Source organism: Phyllopteryx taeniolatus, chromosome 15 (assembly GCF_024500385.1).
Source record: "Phyllopteryx taeniolatus isolate TA_2022b chromosome 15, UOR_Ptae_1.2, whole genome shotgun sequence".
NCBI lineage: Eukaryota > Metazoa > Chordata > Actinopteri > Syngnathiformes > Syngnathidae > Phyllopteryx > Phyllopteryx taeniolatus.
Window position 1 is genome coordinate 17,212,632 of NC_084516.1, and position 23,787 is coordinate 17,236,418.

General features: G+C 41.1%; 1 protein-coding gene across 2 annotated transcripts in view; it reads right to left on the minus strand.

The window, feature by feature from the left end:
• Window positions 1–23,787, minus strand: part of pappaa (pregnancy-associated plasma protein A, pappalysin 1a) — a 124,006-nt gene that overhangs the window by 16,964 nt on the left and 83,255 nt on the right. Inside the window, exons 14-20 of one of the 2 annotated variants that reach the window (XM_061800353.1) lie at window positions 23,483–23,657; window positions 8,904–9,087; window positions 8,361–8,562; window positions 8,021–8,225; window positions 5,869–6,016; window positions 4,952–5,067; window positions 1,131–1,202 (exon numbers count right to left, since the gene is read on the minus strand). In XM_061800353.1, coding sequence (XP_061656337.1) covers window positions 1,131–1,202; window positions 4,952–5,067; window positions 5,869–6,016; window positions 8,021–8,225; window positions 8,361–8,562; window positions 8,904–9,087; window positions 23,483–23,657 — 1,102 coding nt within the window. Of the gene's footprint in view, window positions 1–1,130; window positions 1,203–4,951; window positions 5,068–5,868; window positions 6,017–7,990; window positions 8,226–8,360; window positions 8,563–8,903; window positions 9,088–23,482; window positions 23,658–23,787 lie in introns of both variants that reach the window. The other variant, XM_061800352.1, reaches the window with a different exon arrangement.

A 23,787-nucleotide genomic window follows, 5' to 3' on the forward strand; every position in this document is an offset into this window, starting at 1 on the left:
TTGTAGATAATGTAATGATTTACTTCTCTCATCCTGTTTACAATTAGTGTTTTGTCTTTTGTCTTTGTTTCTCTCTCCCTTCTAGAAACTTTCTTCTGGTCAACTGATCAAGTCTGATTCTCAATGAACCTCAATTATAATACCACAGCGGGAGCTTAAGAACGCCACTGTCACACAGTAAAACTGTTCCGGCATGAAAGGGATACAGATTTTCCATTCTGCTTGACCTAAAAGCCGAAAAGGACAACAACAACAACAACAAAAAACAAAACAAAATTCAAAAAGGTAACTTATTTGTTGACTTTTACGAAACAAAATCAAACTATTTAATTAATTATCACATATGTGCAAAAAGAAGTGAAAGCTGCAAACACAATGTTATTTAATAAGGGGGACGAGGGCAGAAGGGCCCATCTCAAAAGGGATACTTTTAGATTTTAATTGAATTTGACAATCATTAAAAAACAGTTTTGGACCCTATTTTGTGATTTTAGCTTAATTTATTTTAAAATCATTTTAAAATGAAAAAAACGCTGGACCCTATTTCTTATCGAATTTTCGGGCAATTTACTTCTTTTAAAATCCATCCATCCACCCATTTTCTGTACCGCTTATGTTGAAAATTAGAACCCTGTTTTCCATAGACCTTTAGGTAAAGCTTTTAAAAACTATTTACATACTGTATTAAAAAAAAAACACACAAAAAAACATGGATCGTTTTCCATGGAATTTCTTTTAAAATTGGTTTTTTTTGAAAAATTCACACAAATGTAGAACATTATTTACAACTTAAATGAAATAAAGATATCAATTTTTTGATTTTTTTTTTCTTCTCCAGGAAATCTGAAAATGATTTCGTTTAGAATTGGAACCTATTTTCCTTCAAATTTATGGTCAATTTCCTTGAAAATATGCTTGCCACTGAACTGTGGGACTTCCAAACAGCCAAACTTTTGAAGTTCTGATGAATCATTTTATACTGTTTGGTAATTTTTTTTATTGGGTTATTTTGAGAGTCTGAATGATTGGTTAACTATTTATTGGTTGGGTAGTTTTAAAAAAAATACAATTTACAGTAACATGATAAAAGAGCCCACTTTTTTTGATCTACGAATAGGACATTGTCATACCTCACATCCTTTGAAGCAGTGGAGCAATTCTGGGTGTGGGTACCACTTCAGTCCCATTGTACAGACGATACTCTGTAAGATACATTGTGAAGAAAGGTGGAATTAATTCAGCTAAGAACAGAAAACAATCAAGAACAGCCAATAATATGTTGTCGTTTTTCCCCCCAAACAACTCAACGTCAAGACACGAGCATCCATGTCTACCGTGAAACAAAGGAGCTATTAAAAGGTCTCATGTGCTACTCATGCAGTCTTTTCATATTGGCTCCCTTTGATTTACAGTGACCCGTGTCTACCGCAAAACAAAAGTGAAAACAATCAATTTTGACAACATACAGTATAACATGACAATAGTGTTTTTTCACATAACCAAACCAGACATAAGGGGGGGGGGGGGGGTCCGGCAGGGCTCTTCGAGGTCAAGGAGCTGAGAGCAGGAGAGGGGAAAGCATGCACGCAAAGGTAAAAGAGCGCAATGTTGTGTGGAATGTGTGGAATCCTATCCCACTGTGCTCATCCTTAAAATGCAGCTCATGGGAGGTGTGCGTGGAATGTGAATGTGTGTGTGTGTGTGTCTGTGTCTTTGCGTGTGTGTTATTGTTTGCGTGTGTGTGTGTCTACCAAGTGTTGGAAGGTGCCTGTCAATCTCTTTACATCAGTCACATGGCAGTAAAATGTCAAATGCAAAATTATTATGACTGAATGAATGAATAACTACACAACTCTCATGGAAAAGAGTACTAAAAAAGAGGCGCTGTTTTGCATTTCCGTGATTATCTTTATGACACACAGCACCTGCTAAGCAGACATGGTATCTGTAAAGCTGAAGTTCACAGTAGTCTAATTGAAAGCATTGGTACCCTAATTGTTGTCAAATAAGCTTTCTCCACATAACTCAAGATGGTCTCAGTGTAATTCTCCATGCAGCTGAGAGACTGTTTACAGGATCCGGGGCTGCTGTTTTGGTGAGCATCATAGTTCAATTGGGCACTGCAGTTCATTGCTAACAATAGTGTCTATAAACTGAGATAATTACAGGTGCATTTTTTTGCTTGATGGGATAAAGGGAGGTGTCTACTTGAGGGAGGCGCTTATTTGTCTCAAAGCACATAGTGTCTTTAAAAACACTGCTTTTGCCTGAGATACCTCACAATCTCTGCAGTTCAGTAAATACAAGTTGTCACACACTATATGAAGACAAATGGAAGACAAGTAGAAAAGTAGAAAAGCAAAAAAATATTCCACTGGACAACTTGTACGTAGATATTCGGCTGTATTTGAATATACAAGTGAAAGAAAGCACAATTGTACTCTTGGAATGTCAGCGAATTTACACTTTAATAAACCCTCGGACACTTGGAGAAAAAGTTTCATTCAGCGTCAATCAAAGAAAAAGGAAATATCATTAAGATCTCAAGTGTTGTTATAGACACACAAACTGTTCCAAATAAAACTGTGTGCTGTTCGCAGCACAGGTCAGACCACTATAAATCTAACACATCCCAGCGGGATAAAATAACTGTCTCACCTCAAATAATACCCCCAAATAATAACACCCTCTGTGTGCTTTTATCTAAGAGAGTTGACACGGTTTTCCTTTGCGGCCACAAACAAACCCTACAGTATTTGTCATTTCAGCACTGTCAGCAAATCGATGCGACGGAGAAAGATGCAAGATGGAAGAGGAGGTGCATACGGCACAATGCGAGGCCTACGAGTAGCCACGCGGTGCGAGATGGAGCACCTTAATTCATTCGGGAGCTGAAACTTTTTGCACCTAATGCATGTACTTTCCGCTTGTTCTTGTTGCTTTCGCGATGATGTCATCCAGAAACCCTTTCCCCTCCTCTCTCTCTCTCTCCTTTCTCCTCTCTCAGCAGGGCCGTAAATCATGATAATCCATGATGGTTGCCTGGCTTCACCCCACACTATGTATGTGATCCTCACCCGCTCCAAGCCTCCCGGGGCAATGATACCACATAAAAATAGATCTCCATCTCAGCTCCACCTTAGACGACGTAATGTCATATAGAAAATGACTAATTCTGTTGGAAGCCCGACAGGCTAATTTTGCTGATAAAGGGGAAGGCGGGTGATTGGGGTGGGGGGCCGCAGAGTCATTAGCGACACAGGGACGAGAGAAAGAGGAGGGATGTCTAAGTGGGTCAGAACTGAACTACAACTGGTTTAAAGCAATAAATCATCCTCACTTATAAGGCGGGCAACGTAAACCTCTTAACGCAGAAAAAGTAGAATTCCAAGTTGATTGCATGTGCATTTTGCTGATATGCATTCTTTATTTTTTTTCAAGATGGCGTGAGATGTTCCATCCAATGGGCAAGTGTGCCCCTTGTTAAAAAAAAAAACCACACAAACAAACAAAAACGTGCAGTTTTGGCTGTAAATTCTGCTACGAAACTATGTAGGCATACAGTGCAGTCAAATCTTAGGCTTCAATATGATTCGACTGCTGATCAACCTCCCGTTTATTCCTTTTTACATAAAATTTGTACTTAGGAAATAATGGAAATGTTCAATTGCAGTGTCATAAACTGTCATAAAATGTCATTTTTAAAGTAGTGTTTCACACTCATACCAGTGTCAAAGAAACTAAACTGCTGTAAAATAAGATTAAATAAAACAGTGCAACTAAAATGAAAGCTGTGAACAGCAATGAAAGGGGCCCTCGCACCCCCGGTTTCTTGGTGAACCCTCGAAATTACCATCTAACTAACGTCATGCTCCATCCCCTATGGTGGAGGCAAAAAAGCTTAACAATTTAGCGTCATACATGTGCCTAGAACACCTGCTCCTGAGTCTGCCTCATTTCGGTGAATTCGCTCGTAGGAGTTTGTTTAAGCACAAGCGCTGGAATCGGCCCAAAATGACTTCTTCAAACCAAAATGGCTGCCATATTGATCGAACTCGGGCATGGGAGCTCAACACATTTTCGAGAAAGTCCTATGACTTTATTACGCCTTAATCCATGTTGTACTAAGCAGGACGGAGATGCGTGTTGTGCTTGCCTACGTCGCAAAAACTTCCATTTCCTGTTCATTATGCTTTTCTCCCCTGCTTTTTTGGCCATCGTCAGGACCCTTCTGTGGTGGCATCACTAAAATAGCAAAGGAAAATCGAAAAACACTTGTGGAGTCTATGCTTTGGATGCTCATGTCACAATTCCACGACTTTAGGGCAACTCACTTTATATCAAAGTAATAAAATTAACAAATAGTCTTCCTGCTAAAGGAATAAACAATTTATATGGTGAGCTTTTCCAACCAGTGCGCACTCAACCTCCTGGAACTCTCACACGACCCCTATCGCTTTACAGGCTTACTTTTATACAATCCATTACGGCGGCCTCCAACAGCACAGGCACTATTCTCACTTTACCACTGAGCAAAAATCATATCAATTACGCACATCCGTGAAAAACAGATCATTTAATGTCCTCGTGGCCCAGCCCACTTGCTGACTCAGCGTGACTCTAAATGCAAACCCAGGGTAAATTGATCGAGCATTTTCACAGGCGTGACTTGTCTGTGCATCCCAAAAATAGCATTCGCCTCAACAGGAATATGGTAGAGGCTAGCACCGTGTTCTGAAAAATGTCTGAGGGGTTGCCATGTTTCGAACCAAAACATTTGGTTGCGGCGGAAGATGAAAGGCAGGCACACGCCGGCCTTTTTCAAAATGCGACAGACCGACCGAGGATGTCGACACCAGACGGGAAATTCCTTAAAGGAGAGTTGTGGATCACAGGCCTTTGTCAAGTGCGTCTGTCACAACGGTGAGGCGGACACACTCGTCCAACGTACCTTGACTTTGTGCGGGTTCCTCCAGTGCTCCTTGAGTACACTTTCCACTGTCATGTTGCTAGGGAGGATCACCACGTCGTTGTTGCTCTCCCTGCACGTCAGCTCACACTCCTCGCCTGCACATGACGGGAAATTGAAGTCAATAACGACACGCTCCTATTTACACAAAAAACGTATTTCAAACTTGAGACATCCTAGAGTAAGGTTTCCCAAACTTTGGCATTTGATTAGATCAATTTAGATTGAATTGTTCATTAATCTTAGATGGTTGAATGTATTTTGTTCCATGTAGATCTCTATTTCAAAATAATATCAATTTTCAAAATTGAAAATGAAATGCCATACAACAAAATACACATGATGACGTGTTGTTGTTCAGGCCACAAACAAGTTAAGGCAGAATCAACAGCACCTCTGCTGGTTGCAGCCTAGTAGTGCACTCCCTTTTGCCTCAATTGCTTCATGACCCGTTTCATCAACAATCAATTGGACAGTTGATGATTATACCCATTCCTGGTGGTTCTTTTCATTCGATTACTGTATTTTGATCCTAGCATGTTAGAAGGAACTCAGCTGGTTTACCGCCGTGACTAACAGGGACTAAATAGGAAGGGAGGATGCAAACCAAGAAAGGCAATTACAGGGAATATGTTGTAACTTCGAAATTCTTTTTCAAATTTTGACCGCCATTGCTTCCCCATTCTCCACCATGCATGGCACTGGGTAAGTGTCGAGGAAGATTTTAGTTTGCTGAGGGTCACCTTACCATGCAAACACTTGCAGACAACCTGACAGACTCAAGTAATAATGTAACCCCCTTTTATTTGCTTTGAAACATCAATGCGAGCAAATGGGAAGATCATGGTAAAACAGTTGATGTCAATATTAAGGAAGCTGATCCATGAGTGCCTACCCACCTATGCCATGTCCTCGCCTGCATGAGTACTGAAGGCTGTAATGCAGGTTTTGAGGTAAAGAACACTGGCCTTTGCTGTTGGGGCAGAGGCGGAACGACCCCGTCCAGTTGCCGTCCTTCCTGCAGCGGATCGCGTGGGAGCCTGCGCCCTGTGTAAATAACGCATACATCGACATGCTCAACCAACTGGTAGGGTGAGGACATCATGCTGGCGTCCCGTTGCAAAAGGGGGGAAATACAATCCAACTTTTATCAGGCATCCAAGCCACGAGGACTGAGGCCGAGCAGATTAAAAGGTGTATCCATTTCAGAATTCCATGGCAAGCGAGGCTGTTGTGGAAATCAATAGCCTTCTGAATAGAATGGCATCAAACTAAGGGGTGCTATGGGATTCAGCGAGCCTGAAAGCAATGCAAGGAGTACCTGATAAAAGCTGGCAAACTTGTTGTGGGGCAAGTTAGGTTTCATTAAATATCTATGTTAGGATATTATCAGAGAACTATTTATAGGATGTATTTTGTTTACATTCTTGGCAATATTGTATTTTCTGTCTGTTGTACACAATAAGAAGAAAAGGGCAGGGTTCTCAGGTTCTTCCACACCAAACTCATGCACTTATGTCCCTTGCTTTGTGCACTAGGGCACGAAATAGGCACTTTCCCAAAATGTTTGCACAAATGTCTTTAAATTAAAACTCATGGGGTATGACGCAGTCTTATCCAACTGAGTTTTTCTTATAAATATAAATGACCAATATTACATTTATTAAGGAGTCTAAGCACGTCTGTTTGCATTTGAATTACTTTTTTTTTTTTCAAAATTAATCAAAATATGAATTCATGGTTGATTAATTACCCAATGATATGTCATGTTATTATTAATGATTTTATTGTATATTTTATATTAGTGTATTCTCAATGTTTTTGTTTTTCTTATTTCCAAAGAATTGCAATCAATAAACAATAAATTAATTATTATCAAAGTAACTATTAATATAATATAAAAGAAAGAAAGAAATGAAGAAATCATTTTACAATTAATTGCATTTTTATATTGGTATTTCAATTATTTTAGTATTATTTGAATTATTTGAAATTATTATGTGTAATTGGTATAAACTATGTTACATATATAACAGGGATTTCATTTGATGTGAGTCCCGCCTCTGAGACGCACACAAATTAGCAGGGACGCATAAAGTACGATCAATCTCCGTTTTAGGATGCAGACCTATGGCTTAGTACATGGTGGGACATTTCCCTTATGCTGTCAGCTTGCAATTATGGAACCCTTTGCCCAACAATGCAAATACAAACGTGACAGCGTATACAATACGATGCAACGCATGCTCACATTATATAGAGCACATCGTTACTCACTATTGTAAGAGATGTAGCCATTGAACATATTGACAAAGCAGTGTTGAAAGAAAGGCTGAAGACTTTTAAAATGTAGAACAAATCTTGATTCGAAACAGGTTGCTTTGATCTTCTTGTTGTGTTGTTATTTATGTTGCTACTTGGGCACGTTTTCTTTTAACCAACAGGAAACTTGATTGGTGATTGATTTGTGAACAGAGCTTGAGTGTTTTATTTATATTTTTCATCGAAGATATTTTGTTAGTTTTTCTTTTTGTTTTTAAAATGCCGATGATCATTATTCTTAGAATTAAAAGTGAATTGTTCTTAAAAAGGATGGTCTTGCACTTTTACGCCACTGATGTTATATCAGTGGCATAAAAAACATCAACAATATTGTCATTTGTCGTGATAGTTTTTGGGGAAATACATCATCGTAAAAAATGTGCTACTGTGACAGGCCTAAACACATATTGAGAGAGAGCCAGACCGATGGATAACACAAAAATATTGTACAAACAGTATAAAAAAAATTGAGTAACAACTGTAATAAAAATAACTGTAACTATAGTGGGACTGCGAAGTTGTTCATCCATTATCTCTCCTACCTTTTGCAAAAAAGCCTTCAAAGTACATAACAGTCAGAAAGAGGAAAGAAGTACTAGATGAAGATAATGTTTTCATTGATATACAAATGACGTACAGTAGACACACACATAAAAAAGCACAGTAAAGAAGAGAAAGAGAGGAAAGAGATGGACAGACCTGCTTGCATGGAGCGTGAAGCAGCCTCACCGTGTGGGCGGAGCCTCCAGTGACGGCATTAGCGCTATTACCAGCTGGGTCAGAGCAGTTGAGCCGGCAAACGCTGTCGAAGCGGAAGCCGTCAGTGCAGTGGTAGGAGCCGTGGAAGATGGCCAGCGGGGGGTCGCAAGTCACCGGTTCGCATGCTCCCTCCAGCCAGCTGCCATCCTCGGTGCACTGACGTTTGAACGCACGCCTAAAGACAGGTGTTGAAATGCAAATTCTGATGAGAAAATTTGGGAAAATGTTTAAATAATCGTTTTCCATTGACCACAAATTCTGTTTGTGGGGACAAAAGAACATTTCTCAACAGTTCTGTTTCCCTGTTTACCTCTTGGGTTTGTTGGTCACATGGTAGCCCGGCCTGCACTTGTACTTGCACAGCGTTCCCACTTTGAGGCCAGTCTCATTGCAGCGCTTGGTTTGCAGCACGGCATTGGGCACAGGCGGAGGAGCTGGGCAGCGAAGCTCGCAGAGAGCCTCCGGGAAGGACCATAGACCATCCTCGAGGCAGGTCAGAGTGTTGTTGGTACCTGATAAAGGTCAGAAAGAAATGTGTGGATTGAAGGACCGGTTATGACATGTTCAGTTGTTAAATAGCCTGTAAAAGTCATGTCATCTTGCTTTGTATCTCCCCCAATGCGACGCTAAAAAATGCATAACTTACCAGGATCCTAATGCGCATTAAAATTTAAATATGAAAACAATGTAAGAGAGGACATGGGCCTCATCTGTTTGCTTGTCTTACACTCCCAAGAGGGAAGCAATAGATTGCACTTAGGTTTTTTTTTTTTAGCAAACCCTGCCGAAGGTATTTTAAGGGCAGCCTGAAAATAAACATCTATACATGCACAAGCACCGTGGGGCAGCTCACCTACAAGCTGGGCGGGTTGGCGACACTGGAAAGTGCTCTTCTTGCCATATGTGGTGCCTTCAGGAAAGTTGAAATGGGCCGGGTGAACGTGGTATTTGTCGGGCAGACCGCAGTCGACAGGCTCGCATGACACCTGTTTGTTCCACTTGCCGTTCGCACAAGTTATGGTCACCAACGAGTCCGACTGCAGAGGAGCAAAGGTTAGAATTGAAAAACTGCACCAGAAATGCAGTAATCAATTATCCTGTTCAAGGTCACAGGAAAGCTGGAGATTTTCCCAGTGGACGCAGGGCAAGAGGGAGGGGGCTATACCATGGACGAGTGACGTGTATCGGGTTTCCTACAATGTATTCAAAATGTATATACAGGGGTTTAAAATGAAATTACAGTCCTACAACAGCGATGTAACCAAATGTATACGTATGTTGGAATGACTAACCTATGCTAATGCAGTAGCAATGTCAAAATTACAGTGAATATTTGAATAGCAAACACTTAAATACTGAATGTTGAAGCAATGAAATGGAAAAACCTCAAGGGCCTTCTTGTGCCACGTGATGATGTAATCTTACTAGGCATGTCACTAATATTTTTAAAATGGATTATTCTATCGATTATTTCATATATAAATCGAATAATCCGATAAAATCATATTTTGCATTAAAGTTAATTGCAAAATATGTTTTATTAATTAGTGTTGTTTATTTGTTATTGTTAAATAATGAAAACAACAACAAATAAGCAACAACTAAGCAATATCACACGAGAGGGAGTAATGTTGTACTCAGCAATCTATTTCCTGGGTACTGATTAATTCAGGGGGGCTACTACTTTGATATACACTTCTGGACTTCAGGTTCAACTACAGTACATTCATACTATGGCTGCAAATAATTATTTTTGTAGTAGATTAAACTGATTATGCCAGCGCGGTGGACGACTGGTGAGCACATCTGCCTCACAGTTCTGGGGACCGGGGTTCAAATCCCGGCCCCGCCTATGTGGAGATAGCTGGGATAGGCTCCAGCAGCCCGCGAGGCGCGTGAGGAGAAGCGGTTAAGTAAATGGATGGATGGATAGATTAGGATTCACTTACTGGTTTGGTCCGTAAAATTTCAGAAAATAGGGGAAAATGTTGATGATTGTTTTCTAAAGTAAAAGCAGATGTTTGCGAATCTTATTTTGATTAAACACAAAGAACACTACAGAAATCAGAGAATATTTACTGTTGGGAGGCTGAAATCAGAGGATTTGAATAATTTAAGTTAAACAATGGCTCTAAATAATTAATCAATTATCAAAATAGTCGTCGATTAATGTGATGGTCGATTAGTTGTCGATTAATTGATTAATTGTGACACCTTTAAACGCCGTTTGTAACTTTAAAACTCTTTTTGTAACCTTAAAAATGTTGGATGTCAGGACTCTCATACACCATGGACCAAATGTGCGATTCCCTCTGTTATGATTTATATCAGACATAATTTGACACACAGTACGATATGATTTGGCCAAGACTGGCGAGAGCCTTGACAAAATTTGGAAGTAGACAGCACAGAGATGGTTTCAGGAGCAACAGGGGAGGACACGGCCACAAACTTAATTTTCCACCACATTTTTGGCACAATAGTAAAGAATGTTAGTTACACATGAAAGAAAATCATTATTTCGTGAGTGATTGTAATAAAAGTCATATCTGTAATATTGCATTGTAGAAAGTGATGACATTCTCCATCCATCATCCATCCATCCACTATCCAGCCATCCATTTTCAACAGCGCTTGTCCTCATTAGGTCGCGAGTGATCCTAGCTGACTTTGGGCGAGATGTGAAGTGCAGGACTGATTGTCAGTCAATCGCAGGGCACATATAGACAAAGAACCATCCATCCATTTTCTGTACCGCTTATCCTCACTAGGGTCGCGGGCTGCTGGAGGTTATCCCAGCTATCTTCGGGCGGGAGGCGGAGTACACCCTGAACTAGTCGCCACCCAATCGCAGGGCACATAGAAACAAACAACCATTCGCACTCATAGACACCTACGGGCAATTTAGAGTCTCCAATTAACCTACCATGCATGTTTTGGGGATGTGGGAGGAAACCGGAGTGCCCGGAGAAAATCCACGCAGGCACGGGGAGAACATGAAAACTGCACACAGGCGGGGCCGGGGATTGAACTGTGAGGCATATGTGCTAACCAGTCGTCCGCCGTGCCGCCGACAAAGAACCATTCACACTTTCTTTAGAGTCCGTCTGAATTATGGGAGGAAGAAGGAGTACCGGGAGAGAACCCACATCGGCACGGGGAGAATGTACAAACTCCACACAGTAAGGCCAGAGCTAATTACAAGGCAACTTGGTTGTTCCCTTAATCTAAAATACGTTTTTGGATGTTGTACCCCAGGAGAACCTGCGGAAAAACGGGGGAGAAGATGCAAAGTCCTCAGACATGGGGCAAAACCAAGATTCTAAACCCGAACAACCCGCACCGCCCTGTGGACCACATCTCTAAAACACCTCAAGGGACAATGTGTCTTGAGTCACTGAGACATTTATCATTGCGTCTTAACTGATCTTTGCAGGGATGGTTTCCCTTCAGGAAAGCAAGAACCCTATTAATTTTGAATGCTATCTGGACACAAGATTGATGAGGTACCTGAAGCTAAAGGTCCTTAAAGGTTAGAGCTACTTTTAGTGCTCTACTTGGCGCGATTTTTGACTCCTCAATGCAAGAACCCGACGGATCGGGGTTTGCTTATCGTTGATGGTTGATTGGTGTTCCAGCATGTCGCAGAACAAACCTCGATTGGTTTTAGCTCACGGCGTGTCAGTAAGCCGCACGGGCCACTCAGCAGCTCAAGTATCTAATGGGAGCATTTGTAAGGGCAAGTTGTGTCACTCAGACAACTGATATCCTACAAGTGCATCTAACACCTCAGCCCAAACACAAAGCAGGCTGACTTGGATGGCAGTGTGTCAATTTCTGGGAATCACGCACACACACACACACACACACACACACGGGATGTTTCGCAACAGAAATACCACGAGAATATTTTAATTTCTGTGCCTCTATTCAATTTATTTATTTATTTTTTTGGACAGAGAGACTATGATTCTTTTGTTTGGTGGGGAGAAACACAGGAAAATGGTACAACGACACACAACGACATACAATAAACAGCCTTGACCTACCAAGCTAATGCCCTTCGCCTAGCTGCATGATTTATTGATTGACAGCTGACAGAGATCCATAAATATAATTCCCGCCAGTCTGGGATTCTCAAACAAAAAACTACGTCAGACTTTCGAGTTTACTGAGTGCATTGATAGGGATTGGGCACTCGGTGAAATGGGAGAGTACACCACAGAACACAAAGGGGCCAATCAAGTATTTTTAAGGTTTCTACTATTATAAAAAAAAGAAGAAGAAGAAAACAGAGGAGAGCATGATATTCAGTACTCAACTACAATGTTTTAGAATTTCTCAAAATTGAATTATGCGGGGCGGCACGGTGGACGACTGGTTAGAGCGTCTGCCTCACAGTTCTGAGGACCGGGGTTCAATCCCCGGCCCCACCTGTGTGGAGTTTGCATGCTCTCCCCGTGCCTGCGTGGGTTTTCTCCGGGCACTCCGGTTCCCTCCCACATCCCAACAACATGCAGGGTAGGTTAATTCAAGACTCTAAATTGCCCGTAGGTATGAATGTGTGTACCCCGCCTCCTGCCCGATGATAGCTGGGAAAGGCTCCGGCGCTACCGCGACCCTTGTGAGGATAAGCGGCTCAGATAATGGATGGATGGATGGACGAATTTTCTGATCTCCAAATAGAAATAGCTACGATTCCTGTAAATTAGCTGTCTTGTGGTATTCTATTCACAGGGATGAGAGCAAAATACGGAGCAATGTCCAAACCCCAAGTGTTTTCATCCTCTCCTATTAACTAGCAACATGTTACACAACTGGAATGCTTCAATTTATGGACACGCCAACAAATCTCGCAACAAAGCTGGGAAAGTTTTATCATTTTGACATCCCTCGCCTGGTCAGACTAAATAAAGAAAAATCAATGTTTTTAACATAAATTTCTCCACTTTTTTATTGCTTTAAAGAGTGTCCAAATGTAAACGTCACACAATTTAGCAGACATTTCTTTTGCAACACAAACCCCTTATTTCTCTGCCGTCATTAATTTGGAGCTTTCATCTGGATCCCAGCATATGACACCGCATAACACTGCATAACAGTATCAGGTTCCAAATAAATAAACTCCCAGCGAGATTAGATGCTTACGCTGCAACATAGGCATCCCATGTGAGTGTGGCCTCATTTATCTCCTGGGAGCTAATATGTTTTCTAAGACAACATTCATGCAACATGCAACATTCTCCAAACGCAAAGGAAGCCCATCCGATGACAGTATTGTGCTGTTAATGACTGTGGTAGTCAGCTATACGACACATAAGGCTGCGAGTGACTCTATGCGTGTAAATTTGTGGGAAGTTTCCCTCCTTTAAAAACTTTACAGCTGACTAGCAGTCCTCCAGTAGCCACTTTAACAACCTTTGGCCACTCTGCCTAATTCAAACCAGGCAGCCTATTAGACACAAGAACCAACAAAACGACGGCTTCTTCATTTGAGCCAGAGCTTTTCCTCAAGCGGCACACAAACACATGAGCACATGTGAGAACTATGGCGGCGGCCTATACTGCAGTTGTACTTCATTAATAGGTTCTAATGGCGCTGTATATAAGTACCACATTTGGAACGGTTTAATGGAAACAGCCATATGTCATTATTCCGTTCATTATTTTGACGATTGGCCGCACTGAAACAGAAAAGGAAACACATTTTCAGGATAGGTTTGGACATGTGTAGACTTCGTATTGTACAATAAAAAGGACTCCCGCTGATATTTTGGCTGTTGCTCACTTGATGTCGAGCCAACCGCTGTTGAGAAAAAAAACAATGATTTGTGTTCAGAAAGAGCAGTAACATCAGTGAGTCTTTGAGTGACAAAACCCAATAAGGATTTGGACTCTGGCAACAATATAAGTGCTCATTGTAACCTAATGAATGAGAGAAGGAACCAGATTCATTGAAGGATTTATAATAATACCATATTATATTATATTATATTATAAACAACACTCAATCATGCTCTTATCATGCACGACGAATGAGCAATGAGAGTTGTTGCGTCACATTTCCTCCTTCTTGTTGAACAGCATAAACAGATGGACTCCAATGTTCAGTACAATGCCAGTCACGGAAGAGCCAAATCGTAGTCGTTTGTTCACAAAAACATGGTCAATGCCTGCTCCTGCTGAGAGTCATACCAAGCAATAGACAAGGGGAACGGGAACAAAAACAGGAAGTAGAACCTTACCAAATTAAAACATCATTAAATAACATTTCTGTTCAGTCATCCACATAACCACTGGCGATGATCTCCTGTGTGCCGCTAAACATGACACTGCCATGTATGCTCAGAAAGGGTCTCAAAAATCCAAAGAACCAAAACATGCATAGGCCATGTCACATGGAAACAGAGCAAACCTCATTCTTTTTTGTTTTTAAAATGTACCCGTACACACAGAATTGTTACACGAAACGTGTCCCCACAAAAACACTTGAAAGGTTGTTGTATAGATGTCAGGCCTGTAACACTGCCACAGGAGGTCACAGAAAAGAGCAAATAAGAAGCCCGTGTGTTATATCCACTGTTTAGTTTTGCAGCCCTTTTTACACCCGTTGCCAATAGCGGGCACAGTCTGTTAGAGTAAGTGAAAATGCCATTTAGCGCCCACTATTTGGTATCAAAGTAAAACATGCAATCTTAATAAATCATGCATAATATGCCCACCGACAGTGCACGAGGATGCAACTCAATGCCTGCTATTTGGGATCTTAGTAAATCAGGCCCTTGGTGCGTTTGAATTTGAGGTCCATTTTGTCAGAAGGTTTTAGGTTTAGCTTACAAGCTTTAAAAAAAATTGAAGCTCTTTGCAAAAACCCTGTCACTTCCTGGAAAGGAGGCAAGGGCAATGAAGCAGAGCTGAGGTACTGAAGTTTTCCAGAGTTGCACTTTTTAATTAGCGTGGTCCAATTTTGCCAGAGCTTTGACGAGGGTCGAAGTATTTGGAATCTATCGAGGAGGGACAATTAGTAGAGGGCAGAACCTCCACAGCTGTCCAGCATGATGGAGGAAAGCTTGCTCAGAACAAGAGTCTTGCAAGATTTTGTAGAAAATGTTATGCCACTAGCAAATGCACTTTATCTTAACTTTATAAGCGTAATTTCTTTTTCGTAAATATTTTCGGTTACAGAGCTACTTAGCTATAAATGCTTTTAAGTTAGGACATTGCTTTTCTTTTTCTGTATTTGCAGTAAGTTGCACGAAAAAAAAGCTCGACGCAACACAACGCAAAAACATGACGAACATGCGGAAAAATACATAGAAACATACATAAAAATATATTTTACTCTAATATATATATATATTTACAAATATTTTTATAATTAGCATTTTGTAAATTGTATTAACTGTGAAAAGACATTTTGAAATACGTAATAGAAAGAGCCTCTGTTTTCGGAAAAATAAGTGACTTTTGTTTTTGTACTGTATGTGAAAATGCTCATTAATTTCCAACGTGAATATGCTCAACCTTCGATGCACCGCCTGAGCTTATATTTAAAAAAAAATAAAAAATAATATGTGCTTGACTACGGAAGCGTATTGCATTCACTTGGATGAGCAATTTCTGAGTAATTTTTTTGAGGGCTGTGTTTTTTTGAATATTCTTTTCTATTTTCTGACTAATTATTTTTCTCAATTTTTCTGTCCAGTTTATTCCCCCTGTTTTATGACTATTTCCCCCCTGTTTTTCTGAGTAATTTGTTTACTCTTTTTCTGAGTAATTCACCCCCCCCCCCCCCGCCCCCTGTTCTTCTGACTAATTCTTTTTCTCATGACAAATAACAATACCATCTATGTGACTCAAAGACAGGAGTATCCGAGTGTCTTAAACCCATATCAAAATAAAAAACTACGGAGTCCGCAAAGAGTCACTTGCAGTTCGCCCGTTCTCGTGTGAGTTCGATGTGTCCCGATAACGCAGAAAAAAATGAGTCAGAAAAACAGGTGGAAAGAAATTTGTCAAAAAAACAGAAAAAAAATAGTCATAAACCAGGGGGAATTTTTTTTACAGAAGAACTGTGAAAAATTATTTGTCAGAAAAACAGAAAAAAAAATTCAAAAAAACAAAGCCCTCAAATAAATTACTCAATTATTATTTTTTTTTAATCCAAGTGAATGCAATACGCTTCCGTACTTGACTATTACTATTGACAGTGGTTAATTTATGTTTACACTTGTATGACAGTTAAGAACATTGCGGGGAAATTTGGCCTAATATTTCAAAAAAAGGCAGGATGATCCCAGGTCACGGAAACATGTTGTTCATATCAAGAGCGTGTGTCACCAGCAGAAGTCTTCCTTCAGATGAACTGACTGACTGCCTACTCCGAATGCCCTTTCACTAAAAGGATGTCAGTGTCAATGCAGCCGCTAAGAGCTCTTAAATCTATATTGGACGTAATGGCCTCTGGGACATTCCACCGGCGTTTGACTGAACGGAGCCTATAGTGGCCCCCTCGCACGGCCACACACATTTACAGGTCACACGCCACTACCTTAATGAGACTTAAGAGGGTCTTCTGGTCACACTCTAATATGTAGTCGGCCTGATTGGATCACGCACAGTACGGCTGTAATTTAGCTTGCTGAGCACTTTCAAGTTGTTGTGCCATATTACAAGCTTATAGAGCCCAAAGGGAATGCCTTCATGAGAATCTGTGGCTATTGGTTATTTGCAGTGCCACTACTCAGCGTTCCGATCACTTGAAAGAGATGCAAAACAGACAGCCACAACATTTGCATCAATGTACTGATGAGGGAAAGAGAAGATCTAAAATAGAATTATTCCAGGTAAGGTGTTCGTGGATGCTTGTTAGTGTCACAGAGATACAACTGGCTAATGGAAGGCGATGGCACTGCCTGTTAACATTTTCAACTTAAGCAATAAGGCAACCACATGCATTCCATAACACACTATTTGGTTTGCTTTCAAAAATACATTTCCAATTGAGGTTGATTTTATTTTGAATCATTTGCGCCAGAGTCTAAATAGTCAGCATCATAATAACTATTAACGGTACAAGCAAAGTCATGTTTAACAGTATTGTCATACAATTATAATAGCAGAAAATTCAAGCTGAGAGAAGCGGTCATCAGGCCCTCACTCTCTGACAATGTGTAACTGAGTTACTTGTTTTGGGTTTTATGACAGGTCATCAAATTCTGATGCCATGGCATGCCAACATGCACTGATTAAAAACTTTTTTTCCCCCCACAATTTGGGATGGCACACCTGCAGAGCATACGTTGTTCAAATATGGTAGCGATCAAAACCAAAATGGAAGACTTCCTGTGTCTTTTTGGGAATGGGTTCTTGAGTTATTTGCGGTTGTACTCATAATCGACATGCCTTCCAAATTTCATTGCCTCTGTGCTGAGTCATTAGAGTTTTGTGTTTTATGATGAATCATCCAATTTTGCTGCCTTTCTCTACACACACGATGAAAACTTGAGTGGTTGGCAATTTAGTTTTGTGCATCAGTCTGGTATAGATTTATATAAATTTGTAGCAATCTGACAAATCTCTCGGGCTGTTAATATTCTATTTTGAAGGACTCCTACATAAGCCAAAATGACCCTGAGATGGGTGCTTCAAAACAAAATGTTTTTTTCTAACATGGATTCTCATTGGGAGACATTTGTGATTCTACTCATGATAGACAAGGCGACCACATTTCATGTTGCCAAATGAAACTATCGCTCCGAGCTCAGAGATTAGTTTCACATTTTATGGTGAGTCATCACCCTACATGCCATCTACGCCCACACGCAATGACAAAAACGTCAATGGTTGGCAATTTAGCATTGTCCATCTATCTTGCATACATAGTTCAAATTGGCTAGCGATCGAACAAAATCTCCTGGAAAAGTTTGTCTTTGAAGGACCCCTGGAAATGGCCAACATGACCCTAAAATAGCTGATTCAAACAAAAATGGCAGACTTTTTGTGTCTTTTCAGACATGGGTTGCTAAGACCTATTTGTGGTTCTACTTGTGATAGACATGCTTACCAAATTTCTTGGACTTGGAAGTCTGTGAGGTGTTACTGAGTGTTTAAACACACCTGTAAGACTTGGTGAGTATGCAAAAGCGCTCAAATTGGCAATTTGTATGGCCTAAGAATAATATTGACAAAAACATTTCAAAGGGGCTTTCCCACCCCAACTATAAAATGTAAAACATTAAAACACAACAAATACATAAAAACTATACCTTTTGATCACGTCACAAGCATATTGGCGCTAGCCAGTTGAAACTAACAGTCTATAACTTCACTCAGGCCTCATGTCCATAGAAAACGGACCGTTTCAGTACAAATGAGGGTAATGTGATATTTTATTTTGTTCAACTTCCATGTTGTTGAACTTCCCTTGACTTTACAATGGCTCATGACTCATCCCACTTTTCACATTAGGATGTAAAAATGGGTGTTCCCAGTGTTTCCCTTAAATATCCTTCACGTTTGTCTTGTTTGTCCGGTGTTTCAACACATAAACGTTGCTTTCCCAGCAGTAGAAAACCCAGATCCTGACCCTATTCAACCCCGCTGGATTCTATAGAGTAATTATAAACATCATTCTGTCAGCACAACTACTTTGCAGCATCAGCTCTATTATCGGCGACATGTGAGCTGAGCGGAGTGATTTAGGCGCCCGAGTGACAGGACAACGCTCATTTAAAAATCATTTTGCAAATTTATGCCGATGTTTTTTGGCACATAAATGTCTGTCTGCGTACTTAAAGAACACATGTAGCCAAGTTTGGGAATCGAGAGAGACATGGATCATCAGTGAAATGATCCAAACCATATTAGTGCCCCAGGAGTGACTCTGACGAGGGTTGCGCATTTGACTAAATTTCCTTGATCTACTAAGGGGTAAATGAATGATTGATGAATGGTTTTTTTTTCAACATTAAGTTTTAGGGGTGGGAGTCTCACTAAATGTTCTTGACTCCCCTTCTATGCCAGTCTTGTTTGGATCACAAAGCAAAAGCCAGAAGAGTTGTGCAATAGCGTGAAAGTAGCTCAACTTCCCATAGCTGACATCATGTTGTTCTTTTGACAGCAAAGTAGTTGAGAGTGATTCAACACGACCTCTAATAATGCAGCAAAGTAGTGCACTCCATTTTGCCTCCGTTGATTTAAGACAACAAGCAATAATCAGTGCCACACAATTGAGCAAATTCTTAACGATCAAGGACTCAATAATCATGTATTTTTACTGTGTAAATGGTGATAGTAAACATTTTACTTTCTTTAAATGAGTTTTTTTGCTTGAATGAATGACCCTTTTGAGGACTATATAGTGTACACACTAGTGTTGCACCAAGTACCAATACCAGTACCGTATCGAGGTATTTTGATGTCAGAAATGGCTCGGGACGAGTTTTTTTTTTTTTTTTTTTTTTTTTAAAGGTAGTTTAAAATATAAATAAATAAAATTATGCGACAGTGCTCAATTCATACGGCGTCTTAAACCCCAATTCCCAGTAAGCCGAAAGTCAGCTAGTCACGGCCTGTCTTCCGACTCTTTGTTATATTGCAGCCTTTTGCTGAAATAATTTAAGTATTTTTCCCCCTCATTAATGTACACACAGCACCCTATATTGACAGAAAAAAAAATGGAATTGTTGAAATTTTTGCAGATTTATTAAAAAATAAAAACTGAAATATCACACAGTCACCTCCTGCCCAATGATAGCTGGGATAGGCTCCAGCACGCCCCCGACCCTAGTGAGGAGAAGCGGCTCAGAAAATGGATGGATGGATGGATGGATGGATAAGTATTCAGACCCTTTGCTGTGACACTCATATATTTAACTTGGGTGCTGTCCAGTTCTTCTGATCGTCTGTAAAATGGTTCTACACCTTCATTGGAGTCCAGCTGTGTTGGATTATACTGATTGGACTTGATTAGGAAAGCCACACACCTGTCTATATAAGACATTACAGTTCACAGTGCATGTCAGAGCAAATGAGAACCATGAGGTCAAAGGAACTGCCTGAAGAGCTCAGAGACAAAATTGTAGCAAGGCACAGATCTGGCCAAGGTTACAAAAACATTTCTGCTGCACTTAAGGTTCTTAAGAGCACAGTGGCCTCCATAATCCTTAAATGGAAGACGTTTGGGACGACCAGAACCCTTCCTAGACCATCCAGCCAAACTGAGCAATCGGGGAAGAAGAGGTAAAGAAGAAGAAACCAAAGATCACAGTGGCTGAGCTCCAGAGATGCAGTCAGGAGATGGGAGAAAGTTCTAGAAAGTCAACCATTACTGCAGCCCCCCACCAGTCGGGGCTTTATTGCAGAGTGGCCCGACAGAAGCCTCTCCTCAATGCAAGACACATGAAAGCCTGCATGGAGTTTGCTAAAAAAAAACAAAAAAAAAACGCCTGAAGGACTCCAAGATGGTGAGAAATAAGATTCTCTGGTCTGATGAGACCAAGATAGAAATTGTTGGCCTTAATTCTAAGTGGCATGTGTGGAGAAAACCAGGCACTGCTCTTCACCTGTCCAATACAGTCCCAACAGTGAAGTATGGTGGTGGCAGCATCATGTTGTGGGGGTGTTTTCCAGCTGCAGGGACATGACGACTTTTTTGCAATCGAAGAAAAGATGAATGCGGCCAAGTATAGGGAAATCCTGGATGAAAACCTTCCCCAGAGAGTGCAGAACGTCAGACTGGGAATAAGTTTCACCTTCCAACAAGACAAGGACCCAAAGCACACAGCTAAAATAATAAAGGAGTGGCTTCAGAACAACTCCGTGACTGTTCTTGAATGGCCCAGCCAGATCCCTGACTTAAACCCAATTGAGCATCTCTGGAGATACCTGAAAATGGCTATCCACCAATGTTCACCATCCAACATGACAGAACTGGAGAGTATCTGCAAGGAGGAATGGCAGAGGATCCCCAAATCCAGGTGTGAAAAACTTCTGAAAGACTCATGGCTGTATTCACTCAAAAGGGTGCTTCTACTCAATACTGAGCAAAGGGTCTGAATACTTACGGCTGTGTGATATTTCACTTTTTCTTTTGTAATAAATCTGCAAAAATTTCAACAATTCCGTTTTTTTTCTGTCATTATGGGGTACTGTGTGTACATTAATGAGGAAACGAAATGAACTGATAGAATGATTTTAACTTTAACTTGAAATGATTTTAGAAAATGGCTGCAATATAACAAAGAGTGAAAAATTGAAGCGGGTCTGAACACTTTCCGTACCCACTGTGTGTGTGTGTGTGTGTGTGTGTGTGTGTGTGTGTGTGTGTGTGTGTATATATATATATATATATATATATATATATATATATATACATAAAATGCAGGCATTGATGTAATTATTTAAATAAATGACTAATGTTAAGAACCGGCTAATTCAATGATTACATCATTTTTCAACTTTATCGTAATCTTTTGAATTAATGAAACTAAATATCTGTTTTGTGAGTTTTCATTCCACTGCTTTTACTGATGTTTTAGAGTTTTGCCGTGGCATCGTTTCAGTACTGTATGGAGGTCGAGTATCGAAGTCAGAATTTTGGTATTGTGACACCACTACTGCACATTATATTTTGCAAGTGGGTTCATCCTAGTGAAAATTTACATCTGGTAGCTGTCACGCGCATGACCTCAAAAATGGTCTCAGCAGCCAACCAGTAATGTTTTAAAAACCCAGCCCCCCGAGCCAGTTTATCTTAGCAACTTGAAATTTGCTAGACATGTCTACCATGGGTAGAACCACAAAACGTCTCATAAACCCAAGCCTGGAAAATACAAAGGACGTCTGCCATTTTGTTTTAACACAGCCATTTTCGGCTCATTTTGTCCAATTCAAAAATAAACTCTTGGAGATTTTGTCTGATTGCTACTAAATTTAAAGCATGTATACCAGACATATGGGTGACGGTAAATTGTAAAACGTTTATGCTTTCGTTATTGCATTTGGGTGGAGCATGGCAGTGAAGTTTGATGACTCCCCGTAAAACACACATTTCTAATAACGCCACAAGGTCAGAGTTTGCCCAAACGTCTTAAATGTGCTGAAGGTTTGGCCCTGAAGCGACTCATAGATGTATACAGTGTTCATACAATAACTATATGATTTCCTTCAAATAAGACTTTCTCCACACATCCCTGCCCCTGCCACTCTGAAAAAGCATAATTTAGCACTAAATGTATTGGCATTGATGAATAGCCACAAAGTGCGCTGTCAATCAAACCCTAATGCAATTAGCAAGCGCGCTCGGACTCAATGGGGAACTATTGTGTTTGTGGATATGCATGTGGATGTAAATGCGCCTCCACACTCCACTCGTGTAATTATTCCCATGTGGGGCCTCATGCACAAGTACAGTGCAGACCGGGTCACTGAGCAGAGGACACATTGGGGACGGCTATAAAGGACACGATCCTGACTAAAGTCTGGGAAAGTCTGCTCACTTTTCTAATTATGTGTGTGTGGCTGCACATAAAAGCTACATTGGATACTTTGTTCTCTTATCTCGTTCCTCATTCGATTGTCTCACTTCAGTGTGAGCCATACTTAGGGATAAAGCATGTATATTGGCCTTTACAGCATCTTGGAGCCAGTCCAAAAGCTTTACGGCATGGTGTCAACACTCCTGTTTGTTTATTTACTTGTGAAGTGCATGCATCTGAACGCGTGTATTGTGTGTGCGTGTTGTGTACGTGTGTGTGAGTGTGTGCGCGCGCGCGTGTGTATCTTGTTTATGCAGGGCATTGAGTGCAGTTTCCCTTATGCGTGTTGGTTCCGACATGCAAGCGCCTTTTATGTGCCGGCGCAGCAGCAAATCTCTGCTCTTGAACAGTGGCTTCACTGTGAGTGTGTGCGTGTGTGTGCGTAAAGATGGAGCAAGCAAGTGAGGGAGGGACAGAAGGAAGGAGAGGAGGGGGAGCAGACACTATGCGATGATGTCATGGTCCCAGCGGAGGGGCAGCCGCACAAAGTGACTGTCTGAGGTGATGGCGCAGCATTCTCGGCGAGGGACTAAACAGGTATGAGGCGCTCTCACGTGTGCATCGAGGAGGCGCCGGGCGAACATCTCCCTTGCTCCTCAGTGTTGCACTTTGTCTACCTGGATGATGTCATCCCCTTCCCCCCTACCTCACCCACCGCCGGGGACCGGCCGTGGCACTGGCAGGTGACAAAATAAGTGCAGAGGCAAGCAGAAGCTCACTTCTGGCCATTTGTGTGCTGAAGTTTGCATCGTGTGTGCATTCACAGTGGCACGCATGTCCCAATACACTCTGTGTACATTCATTTTGCACCGACTGTGTGTGTGTGTGTGTGTCTGTGTGTGCGTGTGTGTCTGTGCGTGTGTCTGTCTGTCTGTCTGTGTGCGTGCTTCACCTGGCTCTTGATGATGTCATCATCCTGGTGGATCTGCAGGACGTATCCTGAGTTGCAGGAGATAGTGCAGCGGTCGCCGTTGTAGAAGTGGCGGCCGGCGTTGCTGCACTTGAGCTCTGCATTGCGGATCAAGGGCTCCTGGCAGTCGATGGCTTCGCACGAATAATGTACACAACTGCGAAAATGGTGGCGGTGGTGAGGGGGTGGGGGTGGGGTAAAAAGAAGGTGAACGAGCGAAATTAAAAGTTAAAAACGGCCTACATTTAATGGCTGAAATAACACTGCAAAATGTCAGCGACCACATC